Below are 27,517 nucleotides of genomic sequence, written 5' to 3' on the forward strand. Positions count from 1 at the left end.
TAGATGCAAAATTAAATTCTTTGCTTTATTCTTCTAGCATAAATTTTAAAAAATCTTTAAATCCTTATTTTCTTCAAAACTGTTTCAGTATAAAACTGTGGACTGCTATTTGTTACAAAAACAAAGAGAAAACATTTACACAACATAAATTAATAAAATGTGATTGTGAATTGTGTATCAGAAACAAAATGTAAGGAAAGATTACTTTTTAAAGAATGGAAAATGTTATACCATCAATGATCAATTTAATTTAATAGGACATCATCAATTAAGAAAATATACTTATATCTGATTTTTAAAAATAATCCTACTATTCAAGTAACATCCATGACCCCGATCTTTTAGTCTCATCCATATGGGCAATTTGCTACCTCGATGCAGAGCTCCACTGACTTAACTGAGACTCTACATTGGTTTAAGGCAGGGCTGGCTCCAGGATTTTTGCCGCCCCAAGCTGCGGGGAAAAACAAAAACGCCGCGATCGCTATCGGCGGCAGGTCCACCGTGCCACTTTCTTCTTCGGCAGCAATTTGGCGGCAGGTCCTTCCCACCGCCGCATTGCCACCGAAAGAGCCCAACGTGCCGCCCCTTCCCCTTGGCCACCCCAAGCACCTGCTTGCTGGGCTGGTGCCTGGAGCCGGCCCTGGTTTAAGGGTCACCCATATGAATCAGATTGCAGATTTGGCCTAACATTACTATAAACGGAGAGATCAAATTTTCTTTTTCTCAGTTTACTTTGTGCATTTGATAGCACCCGGTGTAGAGTCAGTTTCAGTGGTTTCCTCCTATAATCTGTTTTCCTTTTTGTTTGTGTGGATCACATACAAAAATCCAACAAAAGGGGAAAGGATTTAAAAAAAGGGAAATGTGATTGCAAAACCACAATAAATTGGTATGGGGAAAGACAGGGGCAGGTGTAGCAACTGAAAATACTTTAAACTTATTTTTAGAAATTTACTAGATTTCAAGTTGATGGTTTGCGATAACTTGGAAATGGTTGGTACATTTTACAAGTTCTGACTTGGTAACACAAAACCAACAATTCTTTAATGTTAAATGCTCTTTATTATTGTCTGCAATCCTATTATTGCATAAGGGTCACATGTATCTTAAGTTTAATAAAGCTATCAAATTGGTAGACCAACCAAAAAGCCAAAAACACACACACACAAAAAAAATACTTGTTTTGATTTTTAAGCAACACTGTTTTAAAACGGTGAGTGAATGTGTTTCTGGTTTTGAATGGAAGCAGGAATGACTGACTGAACATACATTGTTTGATTACAATTTTGCACATGCGCAGATTTCAGAAAAAAGGGTTAACAAATGTAGATGTGCAGCAAATATGTAAATTTGTCCTTCCTCAGCCAATTGCAGTTGAAGGATATTCTTTGTTCTTTTCAGGTTAAAACGCACCTCATTTTGCACAAATTTTGTGTAACAATCCAATTCCTTTTGAGTAAAGTTTTAAAAGCCCAGTTCCAAATCTTCTAGCTCCTTTAGGAGAGCAGCCTCTTTCTGAATTTTCTCCAACTAGAAAAAACAACAGCACAAGATCATACACTTTGCTTATTACACAGGAGGTAAAAAAGCAATATTTAATGCAATAAATAATGTACATCATTGTTAATATGCAAGTCTAATAGCAAAGAATAAGAGTGCAGTAATTTAACAGCAGCAGACATAATAAAGACTCAAAATACAGAGGCTGATCTAGTACCACATTCTATTTTAATGTTTAAATTATGCATGCAAATTGATAGTGTATAAAAATACTAATTTTTTAATTGAAGACTTCATATTATTGCTATTTTGGATCAGTCCATTACGTACATTCTCCACACACCTTACAATACAGTAATAATTCTTTCCACTTGTATAGCTCCTTATATCAGACATACAATCAATGTGTTTTACAAGTGTGAAAGTGCCACTGTCAACCTGAAATCTAGTGAATTTCCAAAAACGAGTTAAAGTAGGTTTAAGTACTACACTTGCCTCCGAGTCTCTCTGCCAATTTTTGTGGCTTTATAATCAGATTATCCTATTTCCCCCCGCAGTTTTTCCTCTCCTTAGCACCATGTTAAAGACCCATATAAGCAACAGGGGAAACTGACAAACTACATAGTGAAATTGACTATGCTCAATCTGCCTTAAGTGCTATGAAATGCAAAATTGAAAAAAATAGAGAAAAATATTTTCCGTCATCTCTCTGCTATAGTAATCTAAGCAGAGTCTGTTGTTACTTGTGACTATACCACAGAAAGGGTTTCAAATAGACGTGATTTTTAAGTTGAAGGTGTCCCTTCAATTTAGCCTCACACAATGTAATCTTCATTTTAGAGATGAGGGAACTGAGAGACACAGGTTAAGATACTTGTTCAGGATCAAGAAGTTTGGGGCAGAGCTAGAGGCAGAACTCAATTTGTCCCAAGTATCACTTGACCACAAGACTCTCCTCTATATTCGTAAAGCTTTCTATGCTCCCTACTAGTCCACCCGGGGAGAAAGGATACAAAAGCCTGTTCAAGAGGTATTCAGGTTGGGTAACACTACGGAGGAAATGCATGGAGAGATTCTGAGTATACTTCCCCCCCCTCCACTAACAGCTTCTTGTATCTGCTAAAGGGGGAATTATGTGAAAAAAGGGTCTGGCCAGCTGAAGGAGCGACAGAGTTGAGAAGTAGCCACAGACAGCATGCTGCCATCCAAAATTTGTGTAACTTATGATAGTAAAAGCAGCACAAGTTAGTGTTCTTCGTCAAGCACATTAACCTAATCAAGTGGAGTGTGGGTAACGGCACAGATGGCTGCAGAGAACAAATGGCAACAAGAGTGTTGTGATGGGGAGGGACACATAGCTACCAATGGTGACCGATTCCCTTGCTCCTGTGTGTGTGTTCTGTTGGCCATGCTCCCTAGTAGTTCCTCAGCACTGGTGGCCTTGCCTCTTTAGCGGTGAATTTGAAAAGAGAAGCTTTACCTTTTTTAATGTATGTTCTTTCACTTCATTTGATTTTGACATGGGAGAGAGACAGGGAGCCATACTCTTATAGGCATTTAACCAGAATTATATTTCAAATGTACTATGGATTAGCTACTCCCACTGAAATAGCTTCTGCTGTTCACGGAGGTGGTTTTATTACGCCATCGGCATACAGCACCTACACCAGATGCGCTGCATGGTACGGTTGCAGCGCGGTACATATAGATATGCCTTTAAGTGCATTGAAAAGAAGTATGATCCTGAATAAAAACACATGCCAGTTAGTAATACCTGGTTTTTCTCTAGCTGTTTTCCAGTAGCTGCTTGATCTTTCAGCTGCTCAATTGCTTTCAGTTTCTGTGAAAAACAGAAGTATGGGAGAGCCAAGAGAGGAACAGAAATTTTCAGTTTTCTGGGTTTACAGTTGATCAGCTTAACAGAGAAAGAGAAACTCTGATGGGGAGACTTAGCAATAGAAATACATCTACTTTTCATTTATATACCTAAAATCAGAATTTCACATCAACAGAATCCAAGACAACCTAACAACCTATCTTACTTTCTTCATGCATAGACCTGAGTAAGGAAACAACCATCTCTAGTACCTGAAGAGCAGGGCCGCCCGGGGGGAGGGGGCGGGGGGCGCAAGTGGGGCAATTTGCCCCAGGCCCCCAGGAGAATATAGTATTGCAACCTTTTTTTTTTTATGGAAGGGGCCCCCGAAATTTCTTTGTCCCAGGCACCCTGAATCCTCTGGGCGGTCCTGCTGAAGAGTTAGGAAGATTATTTCATGCATTTGAAATGTAAACACCATAAAAAATCTGACCCTAAATTAATAACAATAACAATTTAAAAGTAGGATAATTTCTTGTACAGGGAAGCTACACCTAAGATTCAGAAAGGGAACTCCTCCATTGTAAATATCCCCCTTCTCCATACATCTTTCCTCAGCATGGCTGAGCATTAATCGAAGAGATGGATATGGAAAGAGGAAGCTAACTTGACTTGGAGAGGAAAATCTCTCTGTATTATGAACCGAAGAGAAGATGGCCTGCTGTGCAATGCAGAAATAGGAAAACTTCTCTAGCACTGGCCAAATGCAACTCTACCCTTGTTTGAAAAGATTTAAATCAAAGAGGTCTGAAGCCTGACAGAGCTACACAAGCAGTACACTTGGGTCCCTTTGTAGGTTTGGGGACTGAGAAGAAAGACTGACTTCCTTTGTCCTCTAGTGACTCTCTCTCTCTGCACACAGTTGATAGGATCTAGAGAGATACATGTCCAACACTGCTCCATCAAAGGCAAGCTTTATACCTTCCTGGCAGTCCTGAGATATAAACACCAACCCTCTCTTCCCCCGACCTTAAGTCAGAACAGCCTTCCCAGATCCTAAATGAGACTAGGATTTGCAAAGCAAGGTTAGGAAGCTCACTTAGTTCCTTCACAAATATTGACCAGCTATACCATCTGCCCCTTTGAGGGGAGCCTTTGTCCAATACCCAGCAGTTCTTGAGAATGGAAGGTGGAAAAACTACTGCTGTTCTGAACAAGTCCCAATTTTCTTTACATGCTTAGACACAGCCCCATTTTTAAGTGGTTACTGTTGTGCTACTTTACACTATGAGAAAGCAGAGAAGAGAAGTTGCCTGAGGTGTATGCTCTATGTACGCGCTACACCTCACTGCTATTAGTCATCTCCACAATCAGACTAGCCCGTCAGGACTTTCTACAAGAGGAAACTATTCTTCATTAGAAAAATCTCTCACCTTTTTCAAATTCTTTATTTTTTTGTCTACCTCAGGGTCTCCTGATGTCACAGAAGGCAGAGCGCTGCGTGGTACATCCTGTAATGCTGGAGATGGTGTTGATTCCTGGCTCCCATCAGTTTTGGCCTCCTGCAAGTTAATACACTTCATCTACTGTTCCTGCAAACCATTTAAACAACAGCTCTGTTGTTTTATAACATGGAAACCTAGAAAAGCTGTTGAATATTTCTCCCTTTCATTAGTCCTCTGGTGCGCTCTATTGTTTGTGACAAGTTTTCAGTTATATGTTATGTTATTTGAGACAGAGCTCCTACCAGAAGATGTTAGGCATAATATTAGAGTTCTGATATACTGTGTCTACATTCTTCCCACAGAGAGAGACGAGAAACATGCTTAATATAATGAAATTGGTAGGAATGAAACAACAAATATACATCCACAACTATTTCTTATAATAGCTAGTGGTCCATCCTCCCCACTACCAGGAAAACCAAAACCAGATCTAATTTACTAAGCAAAAGTATTATACACTTTAGAAGGGTGTTTTAGTAATTGTGGAAACTGTAGAGATAACATCAAAAGCTGAAATCTGCCATCTAGCCATAGAACAAATACAATACAGGTAAGCTGCAAAAATACAAGCTTCTTTGCCAAAGTTTGATACTGCAGGACTAGTCAACACATTTGTAAAAGCTAATGTAATGTTACCCCAAGAGGGCTGATACTAGCTGTACCTGTTTAGCCGCTTTCTTTGCTTCGTGCTTCCTTTGATTTTTAAGTGCCATCTTAGATAATGGCTTATCACTATTTCCTGGTTGTGGTTTCATGTTCTGAGGTGGCTCCTCCTCATGCTAAGGGATACATAAGATTGACATTTCTGAAATGTATGTGCCATACTTCAAAATATCCTACAAAAGAATAAAAATTCTAGAAAAATTTTCTACATGTTAAAGTACCACAGTTTAAAAGGTGACCTGCAAAGGACAAAAAAACAGGTTTATGCCCTTTCTGCTTCTTTTGATGGTTGAAGGCAGCCTGAAAAAAGTGTCACCCCTAAAAAGATTTTCCTTTGTTTTTTACACTAGCCTTTTAGGACTTGTCTGTCCTGTTTCTCCTAGAGGCATCTATAGATGGCTGGAAAAGTACTAAAGCAAGTACTAGGTATATAAAACCTGAACAATTGAGTGGGAAGGTGATTTTTAGTCAGACTGTTTAAAACTTTGCTTTTTGTTTACACCTATTTAACTCAAATGCCTGATGTATAGTTGGAAGCAAAGCACTTTGTTAACAATTTTACAGTCCTGCCCCTCCAGTTAAGGGATAAGAAAGCTCCCACATCATTTCTTTAATCCTTCAAGCAAAAACAGGACAGACCAAATTTGATTTTGTTTTTACATCTTAAAGAAGCCAAGATAGGAAGCTTCCCCCGCCCTGCTGTTCATCTTAAGAAAACCCAAAACTTACCATTAATATACTCTGTTATTGTCTTAAAAACTAGTTTTAGCAGGTCAGACACATTAAATGCTCAAATAGATTTAAATATGTTTTCCACCCACAACTCTGATTTTTCCTCCATAAAAGCTGGCAGAATATAGTTCCCTGAATTCTTTTACAGAATGAATCTTTTCTTGCTAACTCTGCTTATGTAGCACCTGTGAAGTCAGACCCTAGTAATAACTAACTGCTGATAGCCTGTGATGAGTCTATCGCTCCTTGGAAGATAGAAGCCTCAAAATCAAAGCCTTCTAAAACAAATAAAAACAAAAACAAAAAACAGATCAAGGCTGTAATCGTTAATTACAGTTAGTATCTTCACACACAAATCTACTTCTGAAAACTGAAAAAGAAAACAAAGCAAGGCTAAATAAAGGAGTAGGTCCACATCAGGAAAACAGTTAAGCTGCAGTGGACTTGCCAATAGTATCACTGCGTCACAAATGCTCAAACTGTACTGAAGGAGGGCAAACAACCACTCAACTACTTCAGTACTTGGGCAAGCTTGGCCAAATCTGTGTTATGTCTGACTTTAGCATGTTGGTTCATGAAAACCAGCTGAACACACCACAACTGAAGTGACAGTTTACCCACCCACTCAGGCTCTTTGTTGTTCAACAGCAACAAGATGACGCAGCATTTGCAACTGTTTGTGCTGCTGGTCTAAGGGGCAGTTTTGTGCAGGAAAGAGGATTTGCCCCATAAAATTACAGCATTCCTAGCACATATTCCTGCAAACAGGGAGCAGAGGGGCAATCAGTGAAACAAGCCTGTTAAAAGGCAAATGTTTATTTCTTAAAATACAAACAAACAACCAAACAACCTCACGACTGGTGTCGTCATTCCCCAACCAGTATTTTGCAATCAAATTTCAAGTACAGATGAAATGATGGGCCAACATAATTGAGATGAAGTTTACTTACCAGCTTAGAACTGGTTATAGGCTTGTTTCTCAGAGCTGGTGGTCTATAAGCTTGGGCAACCTTCAGCTCAGCACTTGGCAGTTCACTTGGAACTGCCTGGTAAGTTACTGCTTTTGCTGGAAATGTTCCATCCAAAAATGGCTGCCAGGAAACTTGCCATATTTCTGCATTTGGTGGGACTTCACATTTGTGTAGAACAGAGCCAGTATAATGCCAGATCTTGTACCCATTACCAACTCGTAGTCTTGGAGCACACGTAGCAGTTACAAAATGTTCCCCATCAGGGCACCAAGCAAAATACGTAGAATCTGATGCCAGTGGCTTGGAAATAAGTTTGTAGTTTTTTACATCCCATACTTCCATCTGTCCTCTGAGATTTCCAAATCCTGCTAGTACTAAGATATGTCCAGGAGAGCTGTAGTAGGCAGCATTACGAGGGCCAGTTCCAAAATCAAACAAAGGGTCACATTTCAGATTGAAAACAGTTGCCTTCGCAGGCATAAAACCATACACAGCACAAAACTCTGTGGAATTGGGATTCCATACTACATCATAAATGGGACCATTTTTTGCTAAAGAAAAAAAAAATATAACTAAGATTATGAAATCATATCATTTACATGTGTCTAGATAAAAAACAAAAAACATGATTACAAAGCTTTCCTGAAATTGAATCATTCGCAATTCTAGAAAAACTAATTTTTGGTAACTTGTTTTGGTGTTGGTAGAAATTAATATTGCAAACCAATGTCTTATGCTCAGTTTTATTTAGAGATTGCACCACATAACCCTCCACCAACTCTGAGTTACCTCTCCTTCTCTGGTCAGCATCACCACTTCTATAGTAAGAATAGTTTTTTTGTGTGGAAAAATCCCATTTTTGTCTCAATATTCAAGTATGATAACTAGTAGCAATGGCCCACTAGAAACCTACAAATATCCTCTTTCACAGTTGTACAAAGCTCCTGTTTCTATGCCTACGTAGTTGTGAAATATTGGACTTTAATTTGTCACTGGACTAGGAATAAGTATTGCTCAACCTGAACCTCTTACCAGTGACATATTCTTTTAATGGAGTAAGTGGGCGTGCCATCTTGTTCAGGACACCCAAAACTGTGAGCCACTGCGTTACTCTTCTGCCTTAGCAAGAGGAGACACACCTTAAACCACAATATCAGTGAATATCCCTAATTCCTCATATAGTGGTAATACATATATTTCACAGTGATATTAATCACCAGTGTATCACCAGCTTTCATAGAAGACTTTACTTGATACTTTTACAATACAGTAATACCATACACTATCAGTTGATGTAATTGCTTATTCTTTGGGGTTCAGACCCCTTCTTCTCCCCTATGGGTGTCTGGACCCTGATAATCACAAGGGAAGAACAGAAAACATTTTGTGGCATATTTATTTAAAAATGGGGGCTGTCTGAAGCTGCTCAGGCACTTGGAACAATAGACTAAGTTATGGGGAGATGGATTAGTGGCCAGAGTGCAAGTGAGGTGCTCAGTGATGAATGAAAAATGTGATTCATTACATAGTTGTAAAAATTATCACATGGTTATCACTGCCAAGTGGTATATATAGACAGCTTTACTTATGTCTTGTACAACATCAACTGCATTTCTAGTGCTTAAAGTAATGACTCTTAAAATAAAATGTTGACCCAGTATATCTAAAGAGCTTCAACCACTGATTCCTGTAGCTATTTTTTTTTTTTGGCACGCACACTGGAAATAGTTATTGCAGTTGCAGTAACCCATTTTATAAACAAAGCGAGTCATACTTCATTTTTCCCTCCAAAGAGAATACCCACATTAGGGATTATTAACTACAAAGTTTCATTTAAAAAAAAATATTTGAAATAAGGGGGTACATTAAGGCATCTGAAATGTAAATGTCAGTTGGCAAAGAGGGTATTAAGAGACACAGGCACAAGCCCTAACTGGAATGGTGAAATTGACAAGAAAGGATGGTAGGTTCCCTGCTGATTCACCCTGCTGTCACCCCAGGTTGGGGGCTCCTTCTGGGTGCAGAGCTCCCTCCTGGGAACGGGCAGCTGGGGAGGGGGGCAACTGGGTTTGCAGTGGGGAGCTATGCATAGACCTGAGAGCCTAAGCTCTCAGCCCCCCTCACTGCCTCTCTTAAATTGGTGGAAGTTGCCCCTGGTTGCTGTAAGCTGCTGTAAATTGACCTAACATAGTTCGACTTAAGTTTGTAGTGTAGACAGGCCTTCAGGCTCCCAACACTCTTGACTCACAAGAGTCTTTAACAGTGCAAAACAAGCCTAACCACAGTTAAGGAAAGAGAGGGAAGAACACCATTACAGAGGAAATTTTAGGTATACAGATTAGAGGTTTTGGTATTGAACCAGGGCACTGGGATTAAACACCCCTATTTGTACAAAAAAAGTGTCAGTTTTAAATCTCTCAGTGTTGCCAACTCTCATGATCTTGTCATGAGTCTCATGATAATTATTGTTTTCCTTAAAGCCCCAGCTCCTGGGGACAAGTGGATATGTGATGATTTCAGCCTTCATTCTTAAAGAAAAAGTAAGTTTCTAGCCCCCATGGCTGTGGAGAAAGCTTCAAAATGTGACTCCAATGCACTCTAAAGGCTCAAAAAGCAGAAGGCAAATAAAAAGAACACCAAATCTATAATTTTTACATAATCTCATTATTTTTGGTGAGCCTGACTCATGATTTTTGAACTTTTGGGGCTGGCAATACTGTCCCATCCAAAAGTTTTAGTGATTTTTTTCCTCCAAAATAGTAAACCCTTTTGTTTTTCAATGCGTCTTTTCACTGAACATAGGGGATATGATTAGTTTGTATGTGTGCCTTTGTGGGTGGCGGGGCAACTTATTATGGAATGTCCTCGAAAAGAGGCAGGGATTCCTCATATGGGATGCTTTCATGCTTTGATTGAACTTCAGGATAGCAAATCATATGCCACCAAGCATGATGCAATTTAGCAGTTTTTCAAGTGTCAAGGACTGGTAGTGGAATTTTAAGTGTTTTTATTTTGAATAGTCCATCACTATTATTAAACAGAAAGGGGAGATGTCATAGAAACTCTACCATGTAAGGTAACAAAATTCACTACCTTAATAGCTGTTTAGTGCAGAAACATATTTGAATGACAAACAGTAGTTCACAGTTTTCACCGAAACTGTAAGATATTTAGCATACATTAAGAACAATTCCCATTAACATATGACATAACACTATGTAAATGTCCAAAAGCCACTTACGTAGTTGTACAACAGCACTTTCTCCATTTGTTGCAATGTAGTGCAGGGTTTGTTCTCCATAATATGAAGCTCCCGTTTTATCAACTTCTGTACTAGCTATTACTAGCACAGCCGTAGCTATTAGGGTACAAAACATAATAAGATTCTTTTAAACATGCAAACCACCTAGTAATCCTGAGACTCTACATTTTAGTCTCCACTAACAGAAACTACCATATACACAGAGGAAGAATTTTAAGTTTGGCCAGTTGCGAAATCTATAATTAAGATTATATGGACACTTTCTTTATAGATGCCTTATCACATGCTCAGAACTTTCTATCATCTTCTCCTTTTCAATTAAAATTTTCCTTTCTTGATTTTTAAGCCAAAGATGATATTTTTTCATTTAAAGAGGATGGAGCAAGTGTGAGCAAAACCCATTCACTCATTTTGAACTATTTAAAGGTAAGGTTTTTTTTTAAGTGGTGTAAAGAGAATTTTTATACATGCATAACACTAACACTAACTATATTAAGCTTTCCACCTGACCAAGACTAACTAAACTAGCATCCAGGCCAGTTTACCAATAAAACAAAACAATTTTGCATATTAGTAGCTTTTGTATGTATATCTATTTCACTTACGCACACATAAATAAGCAAATACACATGTATATAATATAAACATTGCCTTCTGTTCACATGTATATGTAATAATTGGTGGTTAGTATAAAAGTTTTACCAACATGACTTTGAAATGACCATCATTATTCATGAGTGGTAAAGCACAAAGTGAACTATGCAGCTCATCTCAAATGTGATGTGTTTTTATGTAATTACATTTTGAAGTGTCTAAACACAGTGGAATTGTATACATTACACAAGAAGGCACACACAATACATATTATGTATAAGATGAATTTTCCACATTATTAGGCGGTATCTGTGTTCATGGGACTAGAAGTATGTATTAATAAAGTTTCGTTAGTTATGTGAATGTGTGTCTGTGCTGTTTCAGTCTGTTGTTCTCTAGTTTTCTAGATTTTTGACTACACAAATGAGAGTGTACAGAATGTAGTGTTTTAATCCCACTTTATAAAATGTATTGAAATTATTGATAAACATATGCTCCATGTATACACTAAAAAGTAAAGAAATGCATGTTCAGATTCCTGTAGTAACTTGAATTTGCTCACGTTACACAGATATGGAATATTTCCGATTATTAGTTATTATATTAAATATACAACTGAATACAATGGGCCAGCTTCTACTCTCAGATATTCACAGATGATTCCAACTGACTTCAATGGGAGTTGTGTGGACATAGGTAGGGCAAAATTAGGTCAAAGAGTATGTGGAATGGTGCTTACCACACATCTTATGTAGCAATGCAAATGTATGTGGCATTTTACAAAAGAAGGTAAGGCATGTTCCTTGTCTCAAAGAGATTACAGTCTAAAGAACACATGACACCAGTTCAGGTACAGAAAGGATGATGAAGCAGGATTTCTGGATGAAATGGCTTTTAAAGGACGTGAAAAAAGGAGAAAGTATTTTCTGTGTCAACAAGAATTAGGACATGGTGTGGTGGGATTTCCTTTGGAGGCTGGAGTTTAACTATAACAGATTTTCTAGTCCTACATAGATATACAGGGCAGCATGAAAGAGCATGCAAAGATGAGAATGGAAGAAGAAATTATAGTGTTCAGGCAAAAGAAAGGTATGCAAGGAGTTGAGGGAGCAAGATGATTAGGAGGAAATGAGAGCAGATACAGATGGGGGACGAGATCATGAAGGGCAATGTGGGCAATTTATGAGAACTTTATTGTTTAAAATTATAACATTAATGTTGCATTAACACAAGTTTTTTGTCTTTGCATTTGACGAATACAAAAACAACAGTAAGCAAAATAACCAAATCTTGAGGTTAGTGAATAAAATATAAGAGATTAAATTAAATAGCTGCTGTACCTTTGTTATTCCAGAGCATTGTTGCCTTGTCAGCTTTAAAGAAACTTTTATTGGCCAATGCAGACTGAGGGCCACCAAAGTTAGGGTATTGATACAACCTTACAAACGAGGGTGCACCCTTGCTTCCAGGAACATAAACAGAAACCTAAATCAACACCATTATATTAAATTAGTGATACATTGTTCTTAGTAGCACAAAGACAGAGAAATACAATGATTTCTAAAGGAATTAAAGAAAACCAAAATATATGAATTGTGAATAAACATTATAGGTACCTTGCTTGGCTGTGGTCCTGGTGATAACACAAAATCATTAACTTTTTGCAAATGAAGTTTATTTGCAATAGTATCTGCAAAATCACAATTACGGTCAGGTTAATGACAAAACACTGTTAACTCACACTACTTAATGTATTTTTATATTATACCATTTTATGAGCGTACCCCATTGATAATACACAAGGAACGATGTACTTAACCATAAAAAGATTCTTTACTTGGCAAAAGCAGCATGATAACCATCTTTGATTATGTATTCTCTCAGACTTGAAGTTTTGGCTAGATTTATTTCTCTTTATGATCACAGGTATGACAATTATAGAGTGTGAAATGTCTCCATCAAACTTTGAACCCACTTGAACAAGCCTTGGGTTTAAAACATTCTACAAACCTTGGAGAAGTTCACACAGCAAGAAAGTCTTTGAACCCACATGAACATACTTCATGTTCTACAATCAAAGCAAGTGGCAGAGCCCCCCACCTTAACTAGGCTGTCTTCAGAGGAAGGGCGGCCACTTCCCACACATCCTGCTCCACTCTGTACAGGCTCCCCTCCTTGGATCTTCGTGGATGGGACACAGGTGATTGCTCCCCACAGCAGGCTCTCTGAAAGGCCTGCTGTGAATTGATCACTCCCCTACACATAGGAGTTTTCTTTGGAAGTGAATCCTGCACTCGGTGCCAGTTCCCGCACAATACGGCAGTGGGAAAACAGTCTCATTTGAGCAGCTATCAGAATGAGCTTAGTGGCAGAAGTGACAAATGACCCCAACACCTTAGTAGCTACACCTCATATTTCCCTACCAAATGATAGGGGAGTTCCTTAGCTACCACACTACAGATTATGGAGAGCTTCTGCCCAAGCTAGGTCTGGAAGCCATTGCCTTGTTCCTGCTACTATAGCTTTTGGGAGGGATGAGGTGGCACCTAACATCCCTTTGACCACCCTGACTGATTTGTGGGGTGAGTGGATTGCCAATGCCATAAAACCTCTGTGTGTGGGGAGGGGGGAAGGAGTATAGAGGAGAGAGAAAGGAACACCTGGCACCCTCCTTAGGGAGTGGCCAATAGGCAGCACAGTAGGAGAAGTGGCCGTGCTATCATGGAATTCTCTCTTGGCAGCTGAGGCTTAATTAATGTAGGTTTTCTAGCCCTCTCAAACAAACTTCAAGATTCAGTTCATGAACCACCATTGCTATGTAAACCCAGCAGGATTTACACAGACTAATAATGATCAATGTTAAATAAAAAGCTTAAAGGGTGTCTGCTCTCATAGCAGTCTCATCTCTCCATCTACAACAGATCAGAAATGGGAAAGAATAAGAGCACCATGTAGGAAACCCCACCTGATGAGAATCCAGATTTTTCCCAGCATAACCCCTGAACACCTCCCCTTTGATAAGCATTATGAAGGTTTCTTCCACCTGGGAAGAATGGTGAAAAGCCTCCTCCCAGAACAACACCTATGTTATTCTGTAAACCAGTCACCAAATTATAGGGGAGGGACTTTCACCCTAATCTTCCTCCTCCAACAAGCATGGAGCCAGAGACATCCCATGTCGCTATATCTCCAAGTTCCACTAGTTTCAGAAGAAACTGCCCCCGAATCCTAAAGCCATGTCTCCCGTAAGGCAGTGTGTTACACCATTAGCCCCCAAACAACTTTTGTGTCATCTACGTTTTTTCTTTTTCTCTGAATTCCTCCTTTCTACTTTCACTGTTCTCTTTTTGTCTCTTTCCCTGGAGTTCCTTTTGTTCTCTTCCATTTTCAGCAATCTCCAAACTCTCCTGGGTTCCTTCCCTCTGCCTCAGCTTGTTCTCTTTACTTCCCAAACACCTTTGGTTAATGCTGAACTACTCTGGAAAATATCCTGGCTCCATAGTAATGGTGTTGCCATAAGCATCAATCTTCTCGTGGCTCTTTGGAAACTGAAAGAGATAAGCTCAGCACAACCCACAGAAGAAATCATGGGTCAAATTCTATACTGACACACATCCTTTGAACTTCACTGACCATAGATCAATGCAGAATTGGCCCTCTGTATCTAAAATGGGGAACGATCTCACATTACAGAGGAGCAGTTGAGAAGTAGAAAACAAAAAATGTCAATGTGCTGAAAATATGGTAGGACTTCATAAGACCTTATTTATTCTGGGTACAAAATAAAAGAGGATTTAAGCAAGATTTCAGATAAAGCCAACAACATGAAAAAAATCAGAAAAATGCGGAAGGGTGAGGATAGGCAAAAGAGAGACATATCTAGAATGCAATGAAGCCAAAGCTTAGAAATGTTTGCATACCAAAGTTGTTGTTTTCAAAGAAGTGCACTTCATTATTTACGATCCTAGCAGATATACTTTCGTCGTCTGCCCAGCAAGGACACCTAAGATTTAAAAAAAAAAAATGACAATATAAAAACTGAAGTAGGCAACATTTACTATCACAATATTTAAAAACTACATTTCATAACTTAAGTTTAGACCAATGCTCACAAAGAGATTCAACAATACAAGTTTATATGAGGTTAGTGGTAAAAATATCATACAACCAGTTACTAATGGTACTATTTCCCCCCAGTTGTACAAAATGGTAGTGGATTTATTATGTTACAAACTGACTACACATGTGTACAAAGATACTAGTATAGATACTTTCGGTTTGTAACAGAAAGTATTTTGAGAACCAACACAATATTAAAATCATACTTTCAAAATTAGGTTTTGAAAACTACATTTCTCTGCAGATAATTAATACTTGAAAATATTATTTACCAATTCTGCATCTTTTTCTGGATGAAAGACTTTAAACACTTCCCAGTTTTTACATCATAAAGTTGTAGGTTGGGCATGCCTGCTGCGCCATCTTTAGCAGCTGTAATAAAAAACATAGGTTTGCAGTCGTGGCCCCAGGAATAAGGTTAGGTTTGCTTCACTCACCATCCTATTCCACCCCAACAATGGCCTTTCCTAATCCTGCAAAGGGCTGGACACCCTTATGAATGTGCAAGCACTTTGCAAGATCAAGTCCTAAATTTGGCAGATTCTGACAGTATAAGGTTTTCACCTACTCCTTCATTGGACCAGCTGCTTATTTTGTGCAATCACATATCTACTTTCTCTTTAAATATGGTAGCAATGCTCCTCCAGTTTACTGGATTTACCTTGCACTAGTGAAGCATCCAGCATTCTTCAATGCTGTGATCCTCCTGCCTAACAAGAATTTTAGTTACAAGCTGGGGACGCATCGGTTGGAAGTAACGGAGGAGGAGAAAGACCTCGGAGTCCTGGTAGACCACAGGATGACTATGTGTCAACAACATGATGTGGCAGTGAAAAAAGCCAATACGGTCTTGGGATGCATTAGGCGAGGTATATCTAGTAGGGATAAGAAGGTGCTGCTTCCATTGTACAAGGCACTGGTGAGACCTCATTTGGAGTACTGTGTGCAGTTCTGGTCTCCCATGTTTAAAAAAGATGAACTCAAACTGGAACGGGTACAGAGAAGGGCCACTAGGATGATCAGAGGAATGGAAAACCTGTCGTATGAAAGGAGACTCGAGGAGCTTGGGTTGTTTAGCCTAACCAAAAGAAGGCTGAGGGGGGATATGATAGCTCTCTTTAAATATATCAGAGGACTAAATACCAGGGAGGGAGAGGAATTATTTCAGCTCAGTACTAATGTGGACACGAGAACGAATGGATATAAACTGGCCGTGGGGAAGTTTAGGCTTGAAATTAGACGAAGGTTTCTAACCGTCAGAGGGGTGAAATATTGGAACAGCCTTCCGAGGGAAATGGTGGGGGCGAAGGACCTGTCTGGCTTTAAGATTAAGCTAGATAAGTTTATGGAGGGAATGGTTTAATGGGATAACATGATTTTAGTCAAATGAACAGCGTGCCATCGCTGGTAAATAGTATCAATGGCCAATGAGGGTCTGGCTGGAGAATCTTACCTACATGCTCGGGGTTCTACTGATCGCCATATTTGGGGTCGGGAAGGAATTTTCCTCCAGGGTAGATTGGCAGAGGCTCTGGAGGTTTTTCGCCTTCCTCCGCAGCATGGGGCAGGGGTCGCTAGCTGGAGGATTCTTTGCTACTTGAAGTCTCTAAACCACAGGATTTGGGGACTTCAACAGCAGAGTCAAGGGAAAGGGGTTGGGACGGCTTTGTGGCCTGCATCATGCGGGAGGTTAGACTAGATGATCATAATGGTCCCTTCTGACCTTAAAGTCTATGAGTCTATGTAGTTAATTATCCAAGTTCATGTTTTGTTATATGCTAAGATGTTCAAGTGACTATGTCACTTCCTTTCAATTTATCAGCAAACCAGGAGTTAGATTTACTGAATGAATTAATTTTTGATTGTATTAGCCATCTGCAACATTAAAAAGTATTTACTGCAGAGATGACTTTCTGTTATCAGCAACGGTTCCTGATTCTTCCTCCTAATTTCCAGTTTCTAAACTATTTTTCCATGGCTTCATTCTGCGGTTCCTTTAGCTTCCTAGGATGCCATGAGCCACATTAACTGTCTCCCCCACAATAGCCTCTAGCAGGTTTTCCCACAGAAGGTAGCTCATCAATCGTAAAAGAAGAAGATGATTTTTTTTTATATCTAAAATTGTTACCATAGTAGTAAATGGTTTGACCATTAATACTACTACTTTACACTTGAATTGCACTTTACCTATTAACAGTGCAACTCAAACACTAACCAAATTAATTTTCATATCCAGGCGGTAGTGAGGCGCTACTATTAAAATACAGTACTACTCTACAGACTAAATAGCCTCTACTTACTAATCAGATCACCTCCCTGTGTGCATTCAGACTCCCATCCACGGACTTGAGTAACTAAAGTAACTTTTCACTCCTGTTAGCCCTGCAGAGCCAATATAGCTGAGAAAAAATGAAGGGGAGCGCATTGCAGCTCACACATCAACAGAACAGATAACTGGATTCCAGTCAATTAACCACTTTGGCAGAATAGGTGCATAGGTGACACTTAGGGCATAATCTGAAGACTATTTGGGTGCATAAGTGTAATTAAGGAACTAATTTGGATTGCACAATCTTTATGCGCAAAAAAGCATGAATCCAGCATGACTCTCAGAGTTCAGTTTTCCAGACTAGTTTTGGTGGTTAGGTTCCCCCGCAACCATGTCTGATATGGAAATCATTATGGGTCAATAAACATGAACCCTCACAATGCCATTTTTAAAGAGTCCATTTTCAGAGTAGAGTCAGGTTTAAGCGACTTCCCTAAGGCAATACAGGAAGTCAACAGGAAAGCCCAAACTGACTAGAACTCTGAAGTTCCTGGTTTCTCCTCCCTATACTATGAGACAAGGGCACAGGAATAGAGTCACTAACCCTAGGAAAGGTTGGGTTTTTTTATAAAAAAGAGCTCAGAAAATCTACCATGTGGGCAAACAACTGAAAGTAAATGTTCCAAGTCCTCTAAGATTTGTTCCCACATGACCACATCCACCCCCATCATCCATCACCTTTGCTTTCACTCATTATCTATAATACACCTATTGACCTGGCTATTCACAACAGTCTTTTAACCTTGGCCTTACTGTTCCCTCCCTGTGACTCTCCACAGTTGGGACCCACTCTGATTTGTTCTGCCACCTAGAACCTCACCAAGCCACTCTTTAAACTCCCATGTTAAAGTCTCAGTTTCTCTTTAGCTTATGATGAACTCTTTCCATAAAGTATCTTATTTGCATGGCTATAAGCTGGTTTGAACTGTATTCTAGTATGTCCACACATATTCTGGGAGGCATGGATCAGCGCTCACGTCTTACTCCCAGTCAGTACCTGGCCGGGAAACCTAATGACTCAACCAGCGGACCAAATTCAGTGATGAATCCTAGTCATGTGCCACCTGATGCACTTTGCACATACACTAAGATGACACATATTCTCCATGTAGTATTCAGTAATTTTTTTAAAACAGCATTTGCTCAGTAGATCAGACCACTATTCCAGTGGCCCATACCTGATGCTTCAGTAGGCATCTTTCCTCTTGACCATGCACCTGTACATGGAGGAAACAGTCTTTCCCTCCACGACGTCTATGGCAAATTGTTATACAAATCAAAGCAAATCAAGTAATGGCAAGTCTTCATGTTGAATTGAGTTGGTGCATAATTCTCTCATGTATTTTTACAGATGGTAAAATACTCACTTGTGTAGGCCTGCCACGTTGCCAGGACATTATTCTTTGGCGAGAATTCAAGGCAAACTGCCTTTGGGAGATCAAAAGAGTGCAGTAATTCAGTGCTGGCAACTTTCACAATATTTACTCTGGAACCAAGAGAGGTCATTTCAACAAAGCTTGATTAGCCTGGTTAATCAATAGCCAATGTCATTTCACATATGTTTGGCTGTTCTAGATGTCTTCCACATTTGGCTGATGTAACTAAATGCAGGAGGGTTTTTTCCTTTAGTTAAATGTTGATTAAAACACATTTTAAGACCACATATCCAATCATACCAAAAAGTAAATTAGTAAGTAAAAATCTCAGGTCAAAAACATGTTACATACTTGGGCTGCAAAAAATTACATTCCAGCTAAAAAAAAAACCTGCCACAAAAAACCTCTTACCTATGTTTCTGTAACGTTAAAGTTGAGTTACAGATAGACAATAGCAAGGAAGAATAGAGTTAAATCTGTAAGATACTGCATTTAATTTTTTTTGTCCAGCGAATATGTACATCACAGTAAAAAAATAACTATAACAAGGTGAAATAACAGCCCTGACACTTTACGTTTGTGGAAACTAAAGGTTGATGGTGACCTGTGTCATAACTATAAAGGGAAGGGTAACAGCCCTCCTGTGTACAATATTATAAAATCCCTCCTGGCCAGAGACTCCAAAATCCTTTTACCTGTAAAGGGTTAAGAAGCTCAGGTAACCTGGCTGACATCTGACCCAAAGGACCAATAAAGGGACAAGATACTTTCAAATCTTGGTGGGGGGGGAGGCTTTTGTTTGTGCTCTTTGTTTTGGGGGTTGTTCGCTCTTGGGACTGAGAGGGACCAGACATCAATTCAGGCTCTCCAAATCTTTCTGAACAAGTCTCTCATATTTCAAACTTGTAAGTAAACAGCCAGGCAAGGCGTGTTAGTTTTTATCTTTGTTTTCTCAACTTGTAAATGTACCTTTTTGCTAAAGTGTTTATCTCTGTTTGCTGTAACTTTGAACCTAAGGCTAGAGGGGATTTCTGTGGGCTCTTTAAGTTTGATTACCCTGTAAAGTTATTTTCCCTCCTGATTTTACAGAGATGATTTTTACCTTTTTCTTTAATTAAAAGCCTTCTTTTTAAGAACCTGATTGATTTTTCCTTGTTTTTAGATCCAAGGGGGTTGGATCTTGATCCACCAGGAGTTGGTGGGAGAAAGGAGGGGGATGGTTAATTTCTCCTTGTTTTAAGATCCAAGGGGTTTGGATCTGTATTCACCAGGGAATTGGTGAAGAATCTCTCAAGGCTACCCAGGGAAGGGAATTAGCATTTGGGAGTGGTGGCAGCGGACCAGATCTAAGCTGGTAGTTAAGCTTAAAAGTTTTCATGCAGGCCCCCACATTTGTACCCTAAAGTTCAGAGTGGGGAAGCAGCCTTGACAACCTGCATCATGTGGAATCCAAAGAACAATATACAAATAGAATCACACCCTATCCAACCCACTGCTAGACTCCAGTGACTGGAGTAGGACCTTGCTCCCACTGGTTACATTAACTGCCCACTTCCCAGCGACAGGACCTTTCCAGCTGTCTGAAACAAAATTCATAGCACAGTGGTGAAAAACCTCAAAATTTTGAGGAACAAAACTGAGCAGAGAACAAAACATTCATTAGCATTAACAGACATTTTGTATTCTCCACTAGCCAGGTAATGAGTAAACAGAGCATTAAGAATCTTAAAACCTCAAAACAGGTTCTTATCTCCTCTTTCCAATCACTATCAATAGACCATTATTGCAGAAAGGAATGTTTCTGAGGCATGATTCTTCATAGGAGGGCCTAAATCTGTGTAGTCTATAAATAAGGGAGCCTGATCCTGTAAGGAGCTCAGAATCCTTATTTTCCACTGATTTCACTGGGAACTTAGGGAATTCAGTACCTAACAGCATCTGGCCTAAAGTGCCAACTTCTTTTTAAACTACCTTGTATTGTACTGAAAATTCCACATTTGGTGGACAATCAAATAGTTCCAAGCATTCTGAGCACCCAGAATATTTTCAAAATAGTAAGACCATATACAATTATTTCCTTCTCTTGTTTTTAAAGAATTTAGCCTAGAAATCATGCTGCAACCCTATTATGTTGAAGGTCCTGGGATGAGTCCCAGAACTGGGAATTGCATATTTTTTTAACTCGGCAATGTGAACAGAAACGATATCACCCCCTAATAAAAGGGCATCCAGATTCCATGGTGCCCTATACATGTATGAAATCAATAATAAATAATTCATATACTAATTTAAAACAAAACCTACCACTACAACTGGAGTACAAAAAGTCCCTTTATAGTGTTTTCATTGATACCATTTATGCACATTCTACAATACACCTCTACCCCGATATAACACGAATTTGGATATAACGCGGTAAAGCAGTGCTCCGGGGGGGCGGGGCTGCGCACGCCAGCAGATCAAAGCAAGTTTGATATAACACAGTTTCACCTATAACGCAGTAAGATTTTTTGGCTCCCGAGGACAACGTTATATCAGGGTAGAGGTGTGTATATGTATATATCCAGATCTCATAATATCAATTAAAGGAAATCATTCATAATAAAAGAAGCACTGACTTTTCTCCATTGCACCATGCAAAGAGAGTACCATCCTTACTGAAAGCAAAAACTTTGCAGTTTTTCCCGAAGTCCCTAAAAAAACATAACAAATACACATGAACAGTCAAATATATCACACAAAAGAGGTTTCTCATAAAACAAGATGAAAAGCAATGTTACAACCAGTTTCCACGCTGCTCATAGAAATTACTGGGGAGTATTTATGTTATAATTGAGATAACAGAATCTGTCTGTGTAATTATACTTACATGCTCTGGTGGGGCAATAGTCAACTACCAAATACAAATATTATTGGGGTGTATACAAATGTAAAGCCCTCAAATACACCAATTTTCTAAGTTATTAACTTAGATTAAAATTAATTCATTATCAGATATTGGCACTCACTTTATGATTTTTTATTCCAAATGAAAACTAGATGTATATTAAATATTTAAAAAAACTGTTTTATTTTCTGCAGAAGATGCAATATTTAGAACAAAAGTACCTTTGCAATGTTGTATTCTCAGTAAAACTAGGTGGTCCAGTCACCATGTAGAATCCTTCAGATCCTCGCACTAGAAAAGAAAAAAGTTAAATAAACTATTGTTCACTTTAAATTGGAAAAAGGTCTGGAGCTAGCTAACTTATCAATGTTGAGGCTGATATTCCCTTTTTTATGGATCTTAGAGTAGTAGCCAAAATGAGGATTATATTGGAAACTTAATATTGTAAAACTATTCTATGTCAAATGGTTTTCTTTTGATTATATAACAAAGCTTGACAACAAAATCTATTTGCTTATTGTAGCGGGGTAGCTACCCGCTCCAGCCCTGACAGGGTTAAAACTAGCCCAGGGAGAGGGCTGGAGGGCTGGGAGAACAGCCCAGGCTGAGTGGGAAAGCAGGCTCAGCAGGGGCCACGCCCCAATCAGGGCCCAGCTGGCCCTATAAAGGCTTGAGCCTGGAGCTCAAGAAGACACTCTCTCTCTGCATTCAGAGAGAGAAGGGCCTGGCTGCAGGGAGCTAGAGACAGGGTACCTGAGTGGAGCAGGGCTGGAGAAAGGCAGAGGAGCTGGGGAGCTCCAGCCTGGAAAGCCCCAGGCTGCGGCCTACCATAAGGCCAACAGGTATTGGGGGTTGCAGAGGGCAGCCCAGGGGTAGGCAAAGGCAGCAGGTCCAAACCCAACCTTGCCAATGATGAGTAGGCTGATACTGCAGTCTGCCCCAGGGCATGGGGGCTAGACGATGACTGGCAGTAGCCTTATACTGAGGCGAGGTGGGGATAGTGGGTGGGGGTTTCCCAGGGAGGGGAGACGTGAGAGAAAGGGGTTACTGCCAGGGGGCAGCACCCCAGCTAACAGGACACCGGAGTCCAGGGAGGGACACGGGGGGCCAAGCGGTAGTGGATCACTGGCCTGCAGAAGGCGCTCCGGGCTGAAAATCGAGCTAATTCCCCAAGGACAACCAGCAGGAGGCGCTGCACTTATTAATGAAAAGATCAAGCATGCCAAAAATCTACTTCTGTACAAGGAACAGAACAAAAATGAACTGGAAACTATTCTGATCTACAAGAGAAGGGAAATGTTCTTACATGAGACCTGATCCTTCAAGGGGCTGAATGCCCTCAACTCCCATCAATCTTCCAGGAAGCACTTAACACTGGGTTCATGACTCTCAATTAACACAAGAATATCACAATAACATACCTTTACAATGGTATTGAAAATGCTGTCCAAATATTCCACAAAGAGATGATTAAAAGACAAAATACATGAAGGGCATATGCTGAATAAAGATGGTGTCAGCAAAAAAAGTCAGGCTGACATGAGACAAGATTTGGTCCACTGTGAAATCTGAGTTTGAAAACTAAACTCAGAACAAAGCAAATATGAAATAAATATTGGTAGAAAATGGAATATGAATTCTGCAATGTGCTGTCTTGTTGCAGCTATTATAGCCTGTCAATAAAGTTGGACAGACATCCAGATTCATTCCCAAACTATCCATTAGGAAGGACTTTATAGTGAATGGAAAAAAAAAAATTCAGATTAGCTGACTTTCCAAAATCATTCCAAATTTGTTACTGAAGTCACAAAACAAATGTAAATGCATAAGCATTAGTTAAATATTGTGTTTTCATAGGATATTAAAGATAGCAGGGGCGGCAGGTTTGTATAATTTTTGCCCAGAATGGGTCTAAGTTCACCCCCCCGCTCACCCGCCTTGTAAGCCAATATATATTTTATTAAATAATGTAAAACGTACTGATTTCAATGGGAGGTCCACATGCAGATGGGTCTGAAAAAAATATACACAGTAATCTCTCTCAAAAGTTGGGAATAAAAATACTTTGTCTATGTCAGGTTCTCTCATCAAATTCTAACATAAAAAGTCAAACCTGACCCTGTTCTAAAGGGGAAATTGATAGGAACAAAAGGAACCCTAATACATAATGTTATGAGTCCTTTACTAGATGGATTTTGTAGAATTGTCAATAATAATGAAGTCAGAAGGGGAGCCATATAATGATCTCCTACCTCTGTGCAGCCAGTGACCTGTGCTCCCCAATGCCATGCTGGAGCCTCCACTTTTATTTGACAACATCTGCAGAATTTTAAAATATTGTGCCAGAATTTTTTATTTTTTTGCACAGAATGCCCTCGGGAGTAGATATTCAAAAAGTGATTCACAAGCCCCACACACATTACTATGCACCAATGTACATTATCAATTTGCACAATCCACTTCCTTGGCCTTACTCTCAGAAAGAGTGAAGCACCTGTGATAGGAGTGCTCCCTGTGCAACTTGACAGTGTAGAGACCACAGGCAGTAGTGAACAGTGCAAGAGACAGAGCTGACAAGGGGGAAGAAAAATTTGAACAGTTGAAATCCCCATTATATCCAAGCAGCCAGGAGCAAGAAGAGACTCCTCACTTCCAGAGGTGAGGAACAGAAGGAAAAACGCATTCCCTCCTTTCCAGTTAGCCTGGAGAGGTGGGAAAGAGAAAGACAGAAGATACGGTATTGAATGGAGTCTGAGCATACCACAAAATGCAGTAAAGACAGTACTTACATGAGGCACATTTTATTTAACCATTTCAAAACACTTTACAAACAATAAATGTAGACTCTCTGCATCTCAATGAGTTAGGAAAATATTGCCATTTAGAGATAGAAAAATTGAGGCATAGGGAAGTTACGTGGCTTTGCTATGGTCACAAAGAGTCAGTATCAGAAATGGCAATAGAAACTAGGTCTCCTGACTCCCCTAGACAGTATTCTAATCATTAGACCAGAGGTGGCCAACCTGTGGCTCCCGAGCCACGTGCGGCTCTTCAGAAGTTACTATGCAGCTCCTTGCATAGGTGCTGACTCCAGGGCTGGAGCTACAGGCGCCAACTTTCCAATCTGCCGGGGGCTGCTCACCGCTCAACCCCTGGCTCTGCCCCAGGTCCTGACCCCACTCCACCCCTTCCCCCAAGGCTCCTGCCCCTTTTCCAGAGCCTGCAATGCCCTCGCTCCTCTTCCTCCCCCCCCCCCCAGCCTCCTGCACACTGTGAAACAGCTGATTGTGGCAAGTGGGAGGCATGGGGAGGGAGAGGGAGGAACTGATCGGTGGGGCTGCTGGCCTGCAGGAGGCACTGGGGGCGGATGCTGACTTATTACTATGACTCTTTGGCAATGTACACTGGTAAATTCTGGCTCCTTCTCAGGCTCAGGTTGGCCACCCCAGCACTAGACCATGCTGCTTTCCTCTTAAAAATGCTCTTTATAACAGTAATATTTAACGTGGGGGATCCGCTGAGAAACAGTCTTGAACTAACAGAGTGCCATATTCTGCATCTGCCAGTGTTCACAAATAATTTTAAGGCATAGCCTGATGTAGAAAATAGTATAGCCGTCCAGTTCTGAGGTAACAATAAATGGATCACTGGGCAGGTCTACATCCAAAAGCAAAGATCAAAATGTTCTGGCTAAGAATTCATTATGAAACGCCATCCTAGCCATTGCAGCTTGCTGGTCAATAAGCAGCAGCAGTGAGTCCAACAGAACCCCAAGGTTACAAACCTGATTAACAAGCACTTATCAAGCTCCTTCAGCTGAAGGAACAACTATCATTATCATCAATTCCTCCAGCAGAGTAGTCTAGGGTTACCATATTTTAATAAAAAATAAAAAAATAAAATAAAAGGAGGACGCTCCACAGGGCCCCGCCCCAACTCCGCCCCCAGCCCCACCCAACTCCGTCCTTTCCCTAAAGTCCCCACCCCAACTCCGCCCCCTCCCTTGAACGCTCCGCCCCCCTCCCCTGCTTCCTACGAATCAAATGTTCGCGGGAAGCCTGAAACAGGGAGGCAGCAGGTAAGCTGAGGCTGGGGCGGTGGCGAGGCCCAGTCCGGCCCCCCCGGCCGAGCGGCTCCCTCCGGCGGCCGGCTGGCCCCGGCCAAGAGGCTCTGGCCCCGGCGTTTCCAGCCTGGCTTGGGCCCTGAGGCACTAGCCCTAGTTCTGGCCGAGCACGCCAACCCCGGCCAAGCACCCCCAGCCCTAGTGATTCCAGCTCGGGCCCTGGGGCACCGGCCCTGGCTGATCAGCTCCGGCCGGTGGCCGAGTACCCCCAGCCCCGGTCCCAGCATCCCCAGCCCAGCGGCTTGGCCCCAGCAGCTCCGGCTCCAGCCCAGACCCAAGGCCCAAGACCCCTCCCTATTTTCCCAGGCATGTCCGGCTTTTTAGCAATTCCCCCCGGACGGGGATTTGAGGACCAAAAAGCCGGACATGTCTGGGAAAATCCAGACGTATGGTAACCCTAGAGTAGTCCACTCCACCAGCATAATCTCAGTTTTAGCAGAGAATGAAATGCAGATACAGAGCTGGCTGTCATCCCAATACTGGAGACACCACAACACATACCTCCTTACTATTTCCCCTAGCAGCCTCACATATATATTGAAAATGAGGGCAACACACTGGAATGCTCTAGCACGCCATACATGAAGGCCTGGAGACAGATAATGAATCACCCAGTATTACGCTCTGTATCCTATCAAAAAGAATTGAAAGGAATTTAGCTATTTCAGAACTCCATACACTCCAACTAATAATTACAGCCACATTCGCAATACCACTCAAAGTAAATAGTATCAAAAGCAATCCCAGATCTAACAAAGTAACATGGGCAAACTCCAGGTCTATGTAATGTTGAATACTGATGTAGTGGCACCAAGTGAACAATGTCACAGCCTCTCAAACAGCAAAACTGCTCAGACGCATCACCACATGCGAACGGCACGTGTCACGCTGAACCCAAGACGCTGCCTTGCCACGCGACCGCGGGGTGGGGTCTCCCTGGCAGGGCAGCTTGCAGTGACACGGCCCCCCTCCCTGTGTACTGAGGTGCCAGGCTGACATGGAGCGTGACGCTCCACAGGGCACAAGGCAGAGACTCAACAGCACCAAACGCAAACTGGCCATCGCAGCCCACGCTGGGGAAGCGGGCAGGGGACACGAGGTTGGGGAGGGGGCAATGGCAACCAACGAAGCGAGGCCTGGGGGGGGGGGGGGGGGGGGAGGGAAGGAACCGGGAAGCAGGGGCCAGAGCGGCAGGGAGACGATAGCCCGGTTGGGGAGCGTGACGGTGACAGTGCAGAGTGGGAACAGGGCGGCGGGACAGGGTTTAGCAGCGCAGCATGACCGGGAAGTTCCCCGCAAGGGGAGCGGGGCAGGCGCTGCTCCTCCGAGCGACAGCTGCCCCCATACCGCTGACCTTAGCAATTGGCACAGAACCCACCTGCCAAAAGCGGCGTGGAAGGCGCCATGTTGGGTCGGACGCAGAACTTCTATTTCCGGGTCAGAAGTCACCAGCACAGACTCTAGAAAACACACGTCGCCCAGGTCTCCGATAGCGGGAACCGCCTCCTTGGCTACGTGGGCTTCTGCGGTCATGTGCTTCGAGGAAGCACGACTTCCTGCCTCAGATGGCCCCTCTCGTTACCGTTGACCCGGCAGTAGTGGGGTAGAGCGAGCGGATTGGAGGATCTGTGAGAGCG

At 41.2% G+C, this 27,517-nt stretch overlaps 1 protein-coding gene across 5 annotated transcripts; it reads right to left on the minus strand.

The window, feature by feature from the left end:
* Window positions 1-27,400, minus strand: EIF2A (eukaryotic translation initiation factor 2A). Of its 5 annotated transcripts, XM_005308218.5 has the most exons (14): window positions 27,259-27,400; window positions 21,979-22,048; window positions 21,489-21,563; window positions 18,862-18,980; window positions 15,438-15,537; window positions 14,967-15,049; window positions 12,663-12,736; window positions 12,387-12,531; window positions 10,432-10,548; window positions 7,170-7,741; window positions 5,487-5,603; window positions 4,753-4,881; window positions 3,278-3,343; window positions 1-1,533 (listed from the first exon to the last, which is right to left on the minus strand). In XM_005308218.5, the coding sequence occupies exons 1-14, from the start codon at window positions 27,284-27,286 to the stop codon at window positions 1,468-1,470; spliced, it is 1,761 nt and encodes a 586-aa protein (XP_005308275.1). In that variant the 5' UTR covers window positions 27,287-27,400; the 3' UTR covers window positions 1-1,467. The 5 variants fall into 5 exon arrangements, with proteins under 5 accessions (XP_005308275.1, XP_065412975.1, XP_065412974.1 ...); XM_065556903.1 differs by lacking the exon at window positions 12,663-12,736; XM_065556902.1 differs by lacking the exon at window positions 18,862-18,980 and having other exon boundaries at window positions 27,259-27,315.
* Window positions 27,401-27,517: the final 117 nt, after the last annotated feature.

Source organism: Chrysemys picta, chromosome 9 (assembly GCF_011386835.1).
Source record: "Chrysemys picta bellii isolate R12L10 chromosome 9, ASM1138683v2, whole genome shotgun sequence".
In the NCBI taxonomy this organism is placed as follows: Eukaryota; Metazoa; Chordata; order Testudines; family Emydidae; genus Chrysemys; species Chrysemys picta.